Source organism: Dicentrarchus labrax, unplaced genomic scaffold, assembly GCF_905237075.1.
Source record: "Dicentrarchus labrax unplaced genomic scaffold, dlabrax2021, whole genome shotgun sequence".
NCBI classification, from domain to species: domain Eukaryota; kingdom Metazoa; phylum Chordata; class Actinopteri; family Moronidae; genus Dicentrarchus; species Dicentrarchus labrax.
The window spans coordinates 28,953,156-28,969,731 of NW_026136721.1; the positions used below are offsets into that span (position 1 = coordinate 28,953,156).

General features: G+C 37.2%; 2 protein-coding genes across 2 annotated transcripts; both read right to left on the reverse strand.

The window, feature by feature from the left end:
- Positions 1-383: 383 nt before the first annotated feature.
- asah1b (N-acylsphingosine amidohydrolase (acid ceramidase) 1b) lies at positions 384-4,928 on the reverse strand. The gene is made up of 14 exons (XM_051386253.1): positions 4,762-4,928; positions 4,611-4,657; positions 3,729-3,819; positions 3,554-3,640; positions 3,370-3,448; positions 3,194-3,268; positions 3,062-3,107; positions 2,827-2,971; positions 2,647-2,701; positions 2,462-2,543; positions 1,935-2,066; positions 1,418-1,541; positions 1,172-1,228; positions 384-1,084 (listed from the first exon to the last, which is right to left on the reverse strand). Exons 1-14 carry the CDS (start codon positions 4,828-4,830, stop codon positions 995-997), a joined length of 1,179 nt encoding a protein of 392 aa, XP_051242213.1. The 5' UTR covers positions 4,831-4,928; the 3' UTR covers positions 384-994.
- Positions 4,929-7,130: 2,202 nt separating this feature from the next.
- On the reverse strand, positions 7,131-15,818 carry frg1 (FSHD region gene 1). The gene is made up of 9 exons (XM_051385405.1): positions 15,663-15,818; positions 14,456-14,523; positions 13,768-13,890; positions 12,638-12,695; positions 12,052-12,166; positions 11,188-11,292; positions 10,899-10,990; positions 8,278-8,388; positions 7,131-7,304 (listed from the first exon to the last, which is right to left on the reverse strand). The coding sequence occupies exons 1-9, from the start codon at positions 15,719-15,721 to the stop codon at positions 7,268-7,270; spliced, it is 768 nt and encodes a 255-aa protein (XP_051241365.1). The 5' UTR covers positions 15,722-15,818; the 3' UTR covers positions 7,131-7,267.
- Between the last annotated feature and the right edge of the window lie 758 nt (positions 15,819-16,576).

Sequence of the window (16,576 nt, forward strand, 5' to 3'; positions counted from 1 at the left end):
ATGCCTTTGTGTCCTGAATGTTACTGTTTCTTACTGGAGTTTACAACACTGCACAATGCGACAAGAGAGCTCATTAATTAACAAAAAATGTATTTTTATAATAGATTAATCATTTGAGGCTAATATTCTTTGGTTCCAGCTTCTTAAAAGTGAGGATTTTCTGCTTTTCTTTGTCCTATATCTTAATATTGAAAACCTCTTGGGGTTGGACAAAACAAGACATTAGAAATCATTTTGTCCTCTGGGAAACTGTGGAAAGCATTTTCTGACATTTAATGGAAAAAACAATTCATCAATTTGACTGGAAAAAATAACTGTTAGTTGCAAATGAGAAACCTAAAACAACAAGCACACATGGTAAAAATAAACCACTGAGTCACAAGTTAAACCTCAGATTTGGGAATCATTTTATTTACCATCTTTAAAAATAAAATGCAAGTGGTCAGCTGTGAGGTACATTTAACAGTCTCAGTGCATTAAATGGTCAGTTACGGTGTGACCTAACTTGCTGTTAACAGCTCAATTAGCAAAAACTAAAGCGGGGCCACAGTCTGGAGGCACAAAATGGTGAGTGTGGACTGGATGTGAGAAATTTCATATAAAATGGAACAATATTAAGCATTAATTTAATTATACATGAGCATTCATCTCAGGGGTCCCTAGGCCTGTGCTGTGCTCCACAGATAGACTAATCTCGTACATGATACATAATTACAGTAAAAACAACAAGGAAAACATTTACAAGTTTAATTCACTTTTGTATCAATTTCCCTCAGAAAAAAAGTAGGATTTGGTATTTTAATCAAAGCTTTAAGTATTCCTGGAAAATAAAGCCAAATGACATCGCTGTGGAGACAAACTTTGGTGATTTGTGCAAACACTCAAAAAGGAACAACCTGTAGTTTTATCCAAAGATCAGCTGAGCTTGTCTCAATCACTGTTCCTCCACACAGACACGCATTTACAGACTGAAATGGGTGCAGCGGTTGGACCGTTACCAGGGCATGCAGGGGTTAGGACAGTCGCGGATATACGACTCTAGTTTTCCCTCAGACACTTGCATCAGTGTGGTGTATGTAGTCAACTGTAGAAAAAAAAAAAAAAAAGTTATTTACACTCAACCAATCTTAAACTTTTAATGATCGTTTTGTTTATTCATTAAAAATCTCACCTTGTTTAGCACTGGTTTGGTTGAGAGCACATCATACATGGTCTTGAGTGTGATGTTCTAAAAAAAAGGTGACAAATCAAAAGGTGTCTTACCACTTTGAAAAAAAAAACAGGAATATAACGTGTCAGATTTAAATCACGAGTTGCATGACCTAGCTTTACCTAAGTCTAAAAACATTCACATCCTCTAATCAGAGGCAGATATTTGTCCACTTCTGTAGAGGAAGTGGGTGATATCAGTACTCACTTTCTGTGTGGTCTGGTTCATACACTTCATGCCAGGAGTTCTACGATCATCCAGAAACAAAGGCTCCTTCCAGTGATCGTAGTTTGTCTCCAGGACGTACCACCGGCCCAGCTTCAGGTCGATCCTGAAATAATAATAAATAATAATAATAAAAAACCTCAACATGCGAGTACACTGCTACTCTGAGCATGTCACCAGTTCATCCCAAATTTGTGTAATAGAGTTAAAATCAGGTGATCTGAAACTACAGCTGTCATCAGTTCCTAGTTGAGCAAGTGGTGTTTCTCAAGAAAAGCTGAATCATTGTGACTGACACAAAATAAAAAGACACCAACAACTCAAATCTGTGCTGCATTTCATTGCGATTTAGTAGGCTATACAGTGTTTTTGGTTCGCTTAGGACTGTCGGATACATCAGTAATCAGTCATACATGGTGACTAAGCATTTACAATCTGAGCCACAGACGTCTCTATATCCAGGAACGCATACATATACAGAATGAGCTCTAGTACTTACTCCAAGATATCGATACTGAGCAGTCTGGACCTGGTGATGATGCAGCCCTGGCCTGTACGGTTTCCTCCAAGGATGAAGTAGGCCGGAGCGAGCAGCTTGGTCTGAGCCAGGAGAGCTTTGGCTTCCTCGTAGCTGGTGAGAATGGGACAAGACTCATTGTTGAAAACAGAGACATCACCACTTAACACGGAGAGCCAGCAGTCAGTTTACACAACTGGGGAAAAAAATAACTCCCATAAAAATTGACGTCCTGCTTCACCTCATAGTTCTTTTAAATCTTAGCTTAAAACTCTTTACCCCATACAAATAAACTGTTCTTGAAATTGATTTTAGCATTTTATTTTTCAGCATTCTACAAAGGTACCCTGGTTAGTTCATTGAAATAAATTGCACTGTCTAAATCCTTAACATTACACTGGTGCATTTTACAGCTCATTACTGCCATCAGACATAGAAACATTGCTCTCCAGCAACACTAGTGGTAAAAAAACCTCCACAATGAACCTTTAAATATAAAAAATGAATACCTGTTTGCATTTTCAAGGACGGAGCGAGTGAGAAAGCTCATCCACATCCCATCTCTCTTCCCCAAGATCCACTCCAGGATGCCTGCATGTGAACAGATTCAGATGATGACAAATAGTCACAAAACCAAGACCTTCTTTCTAAATGACAATGGATATAGTCCCGAGCCAAACGGTTGATCACTCACCGATGTATCCGCCATCGAGGCTGAAGCGCTCATTCATAGTCAGAGTGAACATGTGCTACAAGAGGAAGGAGAAATTCATCTTTCTTACAAACCGAACTGTGCAAGTCTCAACAGTTGTTATTGATGTTAAATGATGTTTTGTTCTGATTGAATCTTCAGTTATATAACTAATTGACTTACAGGCTTGATGCCAGTCAGCATGCCGACATATCCAGCGAAGTTTGTAGACTTGAAGACGGTCTGGTTATTCCTCTTGAAGTCGAGGTTGACCACTAGGGGCTTCAGCTTCTCGCTAATGATCCATGACTTGTTTTTCACATCCCAGCTGTGAAGAGGGACAAGTCAGTATCGAGAGGTTATTTTAAAACGGACACGTTGAGCTTAAAAACTGTGATTTTAAGGGGGTGATTCTTACCCCATGAATAATCCAAAATCCAGATTTCTACCATGAATGAGGTTACCTGTAAGAGTGCAAAACCCCAAATCATTTCACTACTGATGAATATTTTAAGTTTGTTAATCAATCTGATTCTGGACAATGACCCACCCTTATCGTCTTCTGCAACAATGGATGTGCACACAGTGAACACCTCATAGAAGATGTTGAACAAGACGACTTCACCTTAGATATAAATAAATAGAAAAGAAAAAGGGGAAGAGGTCAATGGTGCATTTTAAAAATATTTACTAAACAGAAAGTTGAGAACATTTGTGTTTTCTTACCAAGAGGAATCCCTGAAGCAGTTGCAATTCCTTTGATTTCATCACTGAAAGGGTTTGGAAGTGTGTCCGCCATCAGAGGCTGCAGAACATCAGAAAACATTACTGAAGTCATTAAACCTTTCATCACAATAAAAATATGTCAGTGTGAGGAAAACACAGTACACAGAGATAAAATTACACCCACCAGCGTAATGTCGACCAGCTCTATCAGCCTCCCACTGGGAACAAAAGCATCAGCCAAGTCTTTGATGGCCTGAATCATGTTGACCAGCTTAAAAGAAAGAGATCATGAGTGAAAAAAAAGAAAAAGACGTGATATTTTTGTGAGACTAGTTCAAAGCACTTGACAGCATCTTTACATCAGTTTTTTTGGCAGTTATCAGAGCTGTCCATCTCTTGCTGGGCGGTAAGTCGAGGTCCACTGTGTACCAGCTGACAGCTCCTCTGAACCTGATTAGAAAGAAAAAAAAAAAAAGCTGTAAAACTTCAGAAACATCAGGATACAAATGATAACATCTCATTCACAACATCAGACGTAATTTTTATTTGACATTTAATGCAGCAACCTAATTCTATCTGACCAGTAAATCTTAGTTTTATCTCCTGTGGAAACAGATTGAAGTTGTTAGTTAGATTAACTGGCAACAATTTTGACTTGTTTTAGTTCTTCATCAAGCAAATGTTGTGGCTATATTCAGTTTGCAATGATACGAGACAGAAAAAGCAGCCTATCTTCACATTTGACAAGCTGGAACCAGTGAAGATTTTGCATTCTTTGCTTAATAAATGACAACATCTCTGCTGATTGTCTAATGGACTAATCCTAACAATTGTTTCAGCACTGAGGCCAAGACAACAAAAAACCCTGATGACATCTTCATTATCATCAGGGTTATCATGATCAGGCTTTAAAAAGCTCCTCCAGACTCACAAAAGACATTTATAACTGTCTTCACAGGTTGAGTAGCACTCCTCGTGATGTATAAACGACAGGTAAACAAAACATATCTACAATTCCTGTTTTGTTTTGTTGTTTTTTTGCAACCAAACGCAGCATTCTACCTGCAACTTGTGTATGTGGATGTTGAGGTTTACAAGGAGCAAGTGAAGGTAGCAGAGCTCTGTTATGAAGCACAGGTGTTACAAAACATTGCCAATGACTCACACAGCTAACGAACAACAGAGGGACTTTCTGTAACAGCCACCAACAAGGTTTCTGTCTTTAACTTCATGTCACTTACGTGGGACCATTTGGTGGATACATTTCTGCCCGACAGTCTTCAGTATACTGTAAACAAATGCATGAATTCATTGTAGTTGGACAACACAAGCAGATGTTTGTCAAAATAAAAGTGTTAGAGTGCACAGTGGTTGCGCGGGAATGTCGCTTACCGGTGGTATAAACTGTGTCGATGCGACGGAAAGTAAAGCCGCTAAAACGAGACAAACACAGCGGGCCATTTTAGAGAGATTTCAGCAGAACTGTTGTTGTTGTTGTTGATGTTGTTCGTCCTGCGCTGAAGTCTGAGGCGGAAGCTGCCACTGTTTATCTCGTGACAGTGAGCTCACTTTTATGGAAGAGAGGGGAACCGGAAAGCTCTCAAAAGGACATAAAACGCCTTTTGTACCAATAAACGAAGATAAATCACACGTGTTTTTGGCACAATTACAAATATAATAATGATTCTTTTTTTTTTTTGCTATAAAAGCGATAGCCTTGGACAAAATGAGTAACAAGTTGATGGGAAACACCCCTCTAATCAGACAGGCTAGTGGTTGCTTCCACACGGAAGTAAAACTAACTAACATGATCACTCATGTGACTGCATGTCTATTTTAAAAAGTGTTTCATATATTTGTTTCCCACCGTTTTGCTTCACCAAATAACTTTGCATTTAGTTAAGTAATCTGTTGTATACACTATGTGACCGAGAGTGTGTAGACCCGTTCACTTACTTTTTAAATGTTTATTGCATTAGCAGATTTTATGTTCCCTAACACTTCCACTGCACTACATTTTAAATATTGTACTTTTCACTGCACTACATTTTAAATATTGTACTTTTCACTGCACTACATTTTAAATATTGTACTTTTAACTGCACTACATTTTAAATATTGTACTTTTAACTGCACTACATTTTAAATATTGTACTTTTAACTGCACTACATTTTAAATATTGTACTTTTCACTGCACTACATTTTAAATATTGTACTTTTCACTGCACTACATTTTAAATATTGTACTTTTCACTGCACTACATTTTAAATATTGTACTTTTCACTGCACTACATTTTAAATATTGTACTTTTAATTGCACTACATTTTAAATATTGTACTTTTCACTGCACTACATTTTAAATATTGTACTTTTAACTGCACTACATTTTAAATATTGTACTTTTAACTGCACTACATTTATTTGACAACGTCAGCTACTAGATTTATTCTCAGATTAAGATTTGACATAAAACGTGATAAATTTATGAAATACAATGCGTTGTAATATTTCAGGTGTGATGGATTAATTAAAATAAATGTTTTATAGATGATGTGAAAATCACACAAAAAAGAAAAACAAGAAAGAAAGAATGCTAATTTATGTTGTAGATTTTTCTTCATTTGTACCCCATTAATCAACCCACGACCCCACAGGGCTCGATCCCTAGGTTGGGAACCACTGGACAAAACCACCAAACTGTACATCTAACTATATAAAATATAATACATCAGTCACTGGCAGCCATTTCTCTGCAGAACGAGGACTTTTGATACTGTGAGTCATTTTGCTGATAATATTTCTTTACCTTTACTTCAGTAGGATTTTGAATTGTCTTTTAACCAACACTGCTGTATTGGTACTTTTACTTAAGTAAAAGATTTTGGTAACTCCTCCAAAACTGTCAAAACTTTATAAAGCCCAAATGTGACATTGAAAACAGTCCAAAGCCCAACGATATTCAGTTTACTGTAACATGACACAAAGAGAAGCAGTAAAAACTCTCAACTTAGAAGCTGTAACTAGTGTCTGGGCCCCTTTATTACTACATACTTTGGTGGTGGAACTGTTTGTGTTGGAGTAGGTCCCTTATTTGAAGGGAAACCTCGATGCTGCAACATACAATGTATTTAGTTGGGCTTTTAACTTTGAGTAAGGCCCTGTTCTTGCTCCAACACGGCAAAGACCCCAATAGTGTTCAGAGGTTTAAGAGGATGAACTTGACTGACCTGCACGGAGCCCTGATGTCAACTCCTTTGGGATTAATTGGGAAATCAACTATGTAGAAAACCTCTCAACAAGAGTTTGTTCAGGTGTCCACATACTTTTGGCCATGACGTGTAGAAAGAGGAATGGAGTGTTATGCATTACATTTTTCAGGTGACATTTATCTTCATTACATAAACTCAAAACAAACATCACACCAAATACTGTCAAACTTATTAGTCACAGTATAAATAAATAATACATTCTCTGACATTTAATTAAAGGTTAGTTAAAGGCCACTTTTGGCAGTTGTTTGCCCAATTACAAACTCAGTTATAGTTTATATGACCATCGATCACTGCATACAACTACAAAATGTGATCCAAAAACATGGGACATCCTATAAGCCAAAGGTTTCACAAACTGGTGATCCAGAGCAAAGTGAAAAGATGGTTATTTATTTACACAGAACAATCCAATGGGTCACCAGTTCTATAAATGTCACCATTAAGATGAATCCAGCTGGCGGCAAAAATACACAAAGACAACAAAACTGACATGACCATTTAATTTTATTCAAAATATGAAGAAAAAAAAACAAAACACAAAAACAGTACATAAAATGTCAGATCAAATGGCCAAATCTATAAAATCTACAACAAAGACATGGCAGTGGATAGAAGTTGAGTCTTCACTTGCAGTACCTGTCTGCTTTCATTTTGCTTCTCCTGTAACAAAAAACAAACAGATGATGTGTTACATTCAGTGTTTCAGTCTGTCTGTGCAATCAAACTATTATCTGTTTTACATTATTATCAATTCAGTGTCAATCAGTGGATCTACAGCTTTATTTACATCATCATCCTAGCAGTAGTAAGAAGTAGGATATGTGAGAATTTATGTATCATACCATGGATGTGTGAACAGAAGCACTAAACAGATTTCTCAGTCTGTTATAACGTAAGGCAACCCGAACTACCTGCCCATGAGGTTTCGCTACTTCAAATAACACATCTAAAGCTGCAAAGTAAACACATAAAGGAATGGAGGCTGGTCCAACTGCAGTATGAGTGTTGTGCTTTTATGTAACATTTTTGTCTTAAAATCTCTCTGATACATTTATGTAGGAAGGAAAATGTATCTAAAAGTAAAGAAATAAAATAGAAACATAATTTAAAATGTTGTTGGATGTTTTGAATTCACCAGTATACTCCACAAATTTTATTTTTACCTAACCTTTCAGCTGTAGCTTAATATTTAACTGTACCTTTTAAAAACATTGGAAATATTTTCTAAAGCAAATATTCCGAAGCATTTAAAGGTATAACAACGATCCTTCTGTAATTATTTTCATGAACACAAAATTTCTGTGAATAGGAAGTCAATGAAAACACTGCAAAGTGAATCTCTTTACTTTGGAAGGATGATCGCAATGTGCTTGTATTAAATGCTCAGAAACTGCCAGCCTTTTATTGGCCTCATATTTCACTGTGTTAATAAACTCATTGACTTTGACACATTTTAAATTGAACACAAATTCGAGTGAAAACTTTGAGTAAAAACAGTGCAGTTTGATTTTATATCTTCATGTATAAATTACCTGTTTACATGAAGTAACACTTAAGTAAGAGTGATAACTAATACATAAAAAATGTAAATTAGGTGTTTAAAAATAAATATATAATGAGCTTATTTTCACACCTGTCAAGCAAAGCTTCGTGGAACTTCCCGTCTGTTCTGGCTCTCTTTAGTGTGGAAGGGTCTTCCTCATTAATCCTGAGCCGCCGATCCTGAAAACTCTGAAATTTCTTCCTGTAATACACACAGCAAACTATTATAAAAGGATGTTCAAAGGCAAATGACTCACCGCTCGATTCAAACACACAAATTTACTGACATTTTCGCAACTTATCCTCTTTTGAGAACTGACACTGAGGCTCTAAGAAGTTAAATCTTTAATAAAAATCCAGATAATGAGCCCAAGAATTAACTAAAGAAGAGTATCTAAATGTTGACAGTGGCAGCGAAATAGCAATACGCTGCATGCCTAAGCTGACTAGTTGCCACAAATCAACATTTACAGATGTATTATTTACATATTCAGCTAAAGCTGGAAGTTCTCCCAAGGATAAGAGTATAATTTGTTAACAAGGGTGGAATCCTATCCTTTTATTAATCAAGATTTTAGCTTGAAATCATACATATAACTAAATAAGCTCTGCTAGGAAGGTACCACTGCACTATGTGAGGACTTTATCCTCTTCCATCTGTCAGTGTGAACCTTCATGAACATTTTGCTTTATAAATGTGCACGGGGGAGTTTAAAATAATCTGTTATTCTAATGTAAGCAATTTTAACAATATATTCCAATATCTACCACAACATCGCTATAAACAACCAAGGCATCTGAAATTTAGTTTCTCCTCGCTCTGCCTGTATTTTATGATTCCCAAGCTGCACTCCATCCTGAAAGGCATTTTAGACGCTAAACACTACATCAAGACACAGGCTCAAGGGCAGCCATTATCAACATGTCAACATGATGAGTCCATTTCCCCAGCATTCATCTAAAACAAATAATAGAGTCGAAACAAAAGCCATAGCATGCCAAGCAAAAAAAAAAAACAACGCTTCAGACATATTGCCTGAAAGTTAATAGGCCGCAGACGAGCCGTATATAAAACACTTGCAGCATCGGATGCTGAAATGTGGTGTTGCCCTCTTCTCATCCCACACAACAGCAGATCATCAATTGCATCTTTAAGGTGCAGGACTGATGAGGCGGGAGCTTAAAAGGCGTGATCTCACATCCACGGATGTGATTTTGTTGTCAAAATCTCGTCAGTGGAGACCAACACAATGTGAAGATAATGGGAAGGAAACCACTGTTTTCCCCCCTCAGTAAAGTGCTTTGGCATTCATTTCAGGAGGAGGCTGAAAGGTATACTACTAAAACCATAAAATGTCAAGCTGTTGTGAAACCCAACTATAATTATTAATACAATGCAACAGCAGCTTAAAAACAAATACCACTTAAAAAGTAATTTCCAATGTCTACAACAGCAGAAAAAAGCCAAGAGATATTGTATGTTGTACACTGACAATAAACTATTTCTTTTTACCAAGTACTAAAAAAAAGGGGCATGTAATGTGCAGGGACACACACCATTTCAAAACAACATCCACATAACTAAACCATCTCCATGCCAACCAAGCCACTCGTCTGCTGAGAGAGGCCAAATGATGTAGTTAAAAAATTCGGAAATACAAAGTAAGTGCACCTTTTCTTGAGTTATTTCTGGTAAACCTATTAAGTTGTTAGAAATCAGAATGAAGAATTCACAATATATACAGATTGACCAGAAAACACATATTGTATTGTATATTGTTTGCATGTCTGTTTGTTTATACTGTTTTTATCTGAGTACATCTGTTACATTTTGTGTGATAGCATGACTGTATACACGTTGACTGGACAGCTGAAACTTTTCACTGTATGGAAATGCATCTGCTGGCTTTTTAATGCATATGATGACAATAAATTCCCTGAATCTTTATCCACTATGTTTGTAAAACTTTCAGTTGTTACTGACACTATGTCAGATATGAGTTAAGAGACTTGTTTGTGAGGCTGTATTGTTGTATTGTGGACTGGTGTGGTTGTCGATTATACTCTGGGGCAATGATTTATTAGGCTTGTGACCACTTAAAAACAAAGCAATGTCTGACTGCGACCCCTCACAGGCTGCAAATATCTACCAGTTGAGACTAATCTTGTGAAAGAGTGTTTTCCCTTTCTTTTATCTGAATAATATCAAGAGGCCTGAAGAGGTCAATTTACCCAGTAATTTACAGAGAAGAAAGCAAACATTCGAGACTGAAAAATAAACAATCTGTGTAACAGAAATATGTTTTTATGGCTTTCCATCTAATTATTCATCTGACAACCATTTAGGTCTGTCTTATCCCCTTGTGGACGTGTTGTGTTTCTAATATTTTGTCCACCTTATTTAAATTACATATATGACAGAGTTTCACAAATATATTATTTATTACATTTAACTATTGCACTGGATGGCATTCAAATGTTTTTCTGGTCACTCTGTATTTAACATGCATGTAAACACATAACAGCAGCCACCTCCTCCCACTGCCCACTGCTCTTAAATTGCACATTAAATGCAGCACAAAGCGGTCTACTGAACATAGCAGAGAATTGCTGACAAAGTGAAGCAAACACGAGTTTCCTTCATTTGTTAATGACTGGACTGCTTGTAGATTAAAGTCAGCACTAAAGATATACACAGTGGAGAACACTTACACATAATTGAGCTCACAAGACTTCACATTGCCCCGGTCCTCTTCCGCAATCTCGTCTTTACGCTTAACCTCCCGTTCCGTACTCGACCTGATCTGCTCATCATTCAGGGAAAATAAAAAATAAAATAAACAAAGAGTTTTGCATTAAATATCAATATCTTGAACCCCCTGAAGTGAGGTCACAAACATTTTCCCCTTCCATCTCCACAGTCAAGACCCCACAGAGATTGCATGCTTAAAATGGAAGGATTAACATGCAACCTTGTGGAAGAACATCATTTACACATCACCTTCACCATCTCGCCATCCCCTGCTGTTTTGCTCTTGGCCACGATGTCCCCACTGTCACTGTAGGAGATGAAACAGCTATTTGCTGCCAGGAGAGCCATTTTGCCCTGAGGCAGAACAGAAAGGAAACAGAGGAGGAGGCAGTAGATTAGATAGAATTGCAGTGGGATTGGTTGTTGTGACAGGCATGAAAGGTTGCCTGATATTTGATATAAAAGAGTCTCAAGGTTGTGCCGGGCAGGTTGTTTATAGGTTCAACAAAGTATCAAGGCGAGCAGTGTGCTACAGTGATAAGGCAGATGCATTCTGCATAATGAATTAGCTCTTCCTGACTACAGCTAAGTGTTATCTCTCATGGGTTAAACTCCAATCAGCCGTGAGGCTGGAGACAGAGGTAAAAAAAAAAAAAAAAAAAGAGTCCCTTTTTACATAATGTGCTAAAACTAGAAAAAAAAAGTGTGTTTATTTCAAACACTAATTGCTATTCATATGGGCACCACTGGAAATAAAAATATTTATTATTAAGTATGGTTCTTACTGTATTTATTCCAGCTTTGCACTGTCATGCAGTCTTGCACTACCTACCTACCTACCTACCTACCTACCTACCTACCTACCTACCTACCTACTACATACAGCTGAAACAAAAGATTATCATTATTTTTACTTAATATGCAGATTACTTTCTTGATTCCTGATTTCTCTGTCAATAAAGTGTCGGAAAAAAATGTGTTTCAACTGTACTTGTATTTAATTGAGATGAGAGAAAATAACTCTTTAGTATCGACCTTCCTGTTCTTTATCTCTATTTAACTGCTAGTCAACAGAGTTAAATCTACATATACACCAAGATTAGGAAGACTCACCTCCTGGAAGACTGGCTCCCATTGTTCCCTGGCGCCAATAGCATCAGAGCGCCCCACTACCAAACCCTCAGAGTTGATACCCAGGTACTTGCCATATCCAGACTTCAAGGCTACTCTGCAACAGCAAATATTCACCTTATTAACTGACATTGGTCTACTGGCAAATAAGATTACATTAGTTTTGTGCTGGCTAAATGTTGTGTTGGTTATTTCCAACTTGGACATTGGAGAAATAATCAGTACAGGACAGTCAGCGGCTGTTCATCTCCGCATCTCACATCTTGGATGAGAAGAGAAATAGATTAAGCTGCAACAAGGCAGAGATGCTTATATTGATTTATTTGTTTCCCAGCACAAAAAGGGGTGAATAAATAAAAAAATAATAATTAGTATCGGCCAAATTGTTATTTAAAAATCAGTATTGGCTCAGAATTTCAGAATCTGTGCCTCCCTATGAGAAACGGCTGCAGGATGGGAAGCAACTTGACAAGGAGGTACATCTTGACAATATAAGGGGCCCCTGCAGAAGCCAGGTATTGAATATGTTGGTGAAGGATTATCTGTGCAGGCAAACTTGCGCACTCACCTTGCGTCTGAGACCTTGATCGCAGTAAACTGTTCTGGAGGGTCAGGTCCTTCATCATCTGAAACATATAAAACAATGTAAAAAAGGCTTCATATTGGTTCACAAGTTTATCCGTGGGATCTGCTTCCTGTTTTACTTATGCATTCTTGTAATTAATAATGCAAATCCACTGGCTACGTAGCGCTGTGCTGATCTGCGTCCACTTCACCAGCAGTGAGACATTCGGAATAAGATATGGAACAAACTGCTGTGCTGCATTTAATTGCTTTATTTTAAAGGTCTACTGAGTACCACATGATTTCATAAAACTGATCTGCCTGTCATTAGGTCACTTCCCGACCTTTACAATAAATCAAAGTTTTGCACAATTTGTTGTGAGTCATGTGGGGCTCGGGTCAAGGGAGAGCAGACTACGCAAGACATTAACGAGAAAAGATTTAATAAATAAGAGGTAAAATGTGACATAAGCTGCTTTTTCAAAAGACTCATTATCTTTGAAATATGACCTGCAGGTGAAAGTGAACATATTTTGCAGTTTCCTGAAACAATGTATCATCCAAGGTATTGTGCAGAAAATCCAGTCAGAAGGGAGGAAATCTCTAATTTCTATACAACTAGCTCATGTCCTCTTTCATCTCCTAAAAATGAACTTATGTGCACGCAGAGGATGAAGACCCACTAAGGGAATAGGGATGTCTCAATCTCCCAGCCATTTTCACTGGTTCTCACAAAACATGGGCTGAATTAATTGTTAGTAGTGTCTCGTTCCAGGCAGACTGTTTCATTGAGCAACACTCCCTTAGAAGTGCCTGAAGGCAGAAGTGAGTTAAAACTTGGGAGTTAGCTCTGTCCTTACCCTCAACTCAACCCCTGTTCAGCCTTTTCAGTCTGGTGTTTGGATTTAATGCTTGAATACTTACTGCTTTGTGGACTGAAGGCAAAACCCCCCCTTCATCCCCACACTGTGCTATTTCTGCATTGTAATCCTCACCCGTATACACATTTTCGACTGTGCTGAGAAAAAAAGGATCAAATTTAGTAAAGGTCACTAGAGCTGTGTGAATGACCCGACTGCTATGAATTGACTATGAAATGTCAAATTTTGAAGTCACTCCAGTCCATCTTGTTACCTTTGTGTGGTGCACCGATTGTGAAGAGCCCACTATCCAGGGCATGGATGTACGAGTTGTTCTGCATCTCTATGGCAACCGTTCCAGTGATTTCACCAAAGCTGCTGACAGACCACCAACCACCTGGTGAACAGAGAGACCCATGTCAAAAGGTGTAATAACACATGGCACTGCTGTGTGCTTGAAAGCGACAGCAACATTAAGGTGCAGTACACACTCAACAGGAGAATGTTTTGGAGTAGCAGACATATCACTACAAGCTGGTACTTCTAGACTCTATCATGTAACACATATGATCTGAATATAAATACAATGACGTACAACCTGCTACGTTCTAATACTTGCTACTGTTTTAATATTTAAAACAACTATAGACAACAACTACATCAGTGTTGTTTGTAAAACTGTAAACATCAATAATGTTTTTTAGGATTATGTTTACAATGAAAAACAAAATGCTGATTCTATACATAGTTATTATCAATTATGTACATAAATACGCTTTTAACATTCAAATACAGTAATGAGAGACATTTATTTATTCTATTAATCTTCTCATGCTTATTTCCCCGATCATATTGCAAAGAGAACTGTTTTACCTATCCAGAGTACATGCTAAAAGAATATTTACTATATAAAACGTATTTTCTTGGCTTCTGCAATTTAGAAATACAGTACATATACATACCAACAACATCAGGTTTTTCTTCTTCATCTGCTGCCTTTCTCTTCTTATCTTTATTCTTCTTCTTTTTCCTGTCAAAAAAAAATAAATAAATTGTATAAAAAAGAAGAAAAAAGAGAAAAGGTCTTCATTTGTAATTACCTTGCTAAATGTTTAATTACACAGCGAGGACTTGCCAGCATAACCAAACATTAAACCTCTCAGGCGGGCAAATTAATTTGTGGAAAGTGAATACATTTACCTTGAAAATGCAACTGTAAGGCTCTCAAAGCCAACAACAGATCACAGAGTTATCATTAAGTTCTTCTTCCAATATAGTTCGAGGACAGGCCCTTCATAAAGCATTGAATCCTGTTGACTTCTAAGAGTAACTTGGCTGAAAAGCAGCATTTCATTGCTCTCTCTCTCTTTGATTTCAAGCCTGATCAGCAACTACACCCACCAGTGATGTCACAGGGTCCTGGAGTACACCTGTACATCAGCGGAGGTCAACAAGTTACTCTTTGAATTAAATTTGTTGTGCAGCAACATAAATTCAAGACACATTTAGATTTGTTGCTGTAATGTATATTCAAAATGCCCCCATAACAACATAAAAGTTTATTTATTAAATTATTATTGTTATATGTAAATATGAAACACAGAAATACTTTAAATTAATACAGTAATACAGTCTACAAGGCGAAAGTCTGGGGGTATTTCTGTAAGTAATTATCCTCTATAATCATCCTGTTTATACTCACAAATTACTCTACAGAGAGTCAAAGTAGTTCCTCATTATCTTTCCATTTTCAAAATAATGGAGTCTTCTGCAATCTTGTATAATTTCCACATTGTGGAGTTTGGTTTTCTTGGAAGTTAATTCTCTGGACAGTCTCTTATTATCTCTATTATGCCCCAATATATGGTTAATATTATAATTATAAGCTTTTCTAAATCTAGCGTTAGCTCCGTCCAATTATTGTCATTAAAGTACCTGCCGTTTCTGCCGCTAGTAAAACTATTACGAGACAATAACTAAGTTACTTTGTTCAGAAATAAACCACAGTACAGAACTTTTATTTAGTTATTAAGTTAGTTGATGTTTCACGTAACAGTAAGGTTTTAGCCTCGGCTAGCTTCAGCTCATGTTATAAGAACCCGGTTGTTTATCCGTGAGAGCGACTACAGACGGTATCGGTCGGTGGTACTAAGTAAAACAAACACTCACCCTTTGTTGAGACCCTTTAAAACCAGTTTGGTTGATTTTACGCGAGAATATTCAGCCATTGCCTTAGCTAGCGGCTAGCACGGCTAATAACAGGGCGCAAGATGTGCTTCCTATTCCAGAGAACAACAAGTACGGCGGCCGCGGAGGCACAGTCGAAGTATGCTACAAATCTCATTCAACCGCTCAGTCTAACGCATCCAACCTAAATGTACCTCGCTACCTTTGTAGTGCTATTGAAGTTCTACCTATAGGATACTGTAGTCCACTTTGTGGTACAGAACAATTAGACAAATAAATATAAATATATGTGCACTGTAATGCAAAACAACAATCAACATGATATTGCAATCTGTAAAACATATAGTCCACATAGTACAGCATGTGTGTGAAAGTATTTTAAATGCTGTAGACACTGTGTAGTAAAGATGTTGGTACAATTCTTTGGTAGGCGAATTATTAAAACTCTAGTTTGTGATAATATTCAATACTCAATTGCATTAAATTGTGTTTTCAATATGTTTTTTTCTTGCGTCTTAACCTATACATACACAAGGTATCTATATCAGGAACTTTGTTTACATTAGGACTTTATGTTAAAGAAAGAAAGAATATTGGTTTATATAATCCTGTACTGGATTGGTTGGGGTTTAGTAGACCCACATTATACGCTGGTCCACCCTGGTTCATGTGAATTACACAACCTTCAGTCAATACATTGCACATCCCCAATACACAATATATCATTTCCATGGTTACGACTGTCTTCTTGGGTTATTGTCATGCATATAAATTGTTTCTTTGCTGGGTTTGAAGTGAGTTTGTTAGTTGTTAGAATATCTAAGACCAGAGGAGAGTGGTTAGACGTAATCCAAGTAGACCTTGAGCAGATTGTTAAACTCATACAGGTCTATATC